This window comes from Eimeria mitis, genomic scaffold (assembly GCF_000499745.2).
Source record: "Eimeria mitis Houghton genomic scaffold, Emh_scaff395, whole genome shotgun sequence".
Lineage (NCBI taxonomy): Eukaryota > Apicomplexa > Conoidasida > Eucoccidiorida > Eimeriidae > Eimeria > Eimeria mitis.
The window spans coordinates 16507-17202 of NW_013572285.1; the positions used below are offsets into that span (position 1 = coordinate 16507).

Consider the following 696-nt stretch of genomic DNA (forward strand, 5'->3'; position numbering starts at 1 on the left):
CTTGAGTTTGCTGCTGCTTTCACCAGCAGCAGCAGCAGCAGCAGCAGCAGCAGCGGCAGCAGCAGGGGACGTGGTGTGCTGTATGTACGCCCGTTTTTATCGGCTGAGGCGCTGCGGCTGCTGTTTGCGAGGTCCCTATACACCCCAGACCTGCCTATACACCCCACGCAGCGTCGTTCCTTCTACATCCCCCCTCATCTCTCTGGCTGGGCAGCAGCATACAGGGGGGCCTTCACACCAGCAGCAGCAGCAGCAGCAGCAGCAGCAGCAGCAGACGCAGCTGAAGCCCTCAAGCAACAGCAGCAGCAGCAGCAGCAGCAGCAGCAGCAGCAGTACTGGTATTCACATGCAGGGTTAGGGGAGGAGCAGCAGCTGGAGGGCAGTGCTAGCGACGCGGACGATCTGTTTGCTGCTGCTGCAGCAGCAGCAGCTCCCCCCTCAGCAGCAGCATCAGCAGCAGCAGCAGCAGCAGCAGCAGCAGCAGCAGGCAGCAGCACTTCTGTTTGTTCAGCAGCAAATAAAGAAACAGATGAAGCCCGTCTCGCCCCCTACACTGCCGGCCTTCTTTATGATTTGCGGCAGATGACCACATACTGTATACAAGCTGTTAGAGAGGTATATACACACCTGCTGCTGCTGCTGCTGCTGCTGCTGCTGCTGCTGCTGCTGCTGCTGCTGCTGCTGCTGGTGCTGGTG

The 696-nt window shown here is 59.5% G+C and overlaps 1 protein-coding gene across 1 annotated transcript in view; it reads left to right on the forward strand.

Annotated features, from left to right (window-relative positions):
• EMH_0010780 (uncharacterized protein) overlaps positions 1-696 on the forward strand; it is a gene marked incomplete at both ends in the record, with an annotated part of 22294 nt that overhangs the window by 16378 nt on the left and 5220 nt on the right. Inside the window, 2 exons of the mRNA XM_013499051.1 lie at positions 1-84; positions 225-615. Of these exons, the coding sequence (XP_013354505.1) occupies positions 1-84; positions 225-615 (475 nt within the window). The remainder of the gene's footprint in view (positions 85-224; positions 616-696) is intronic.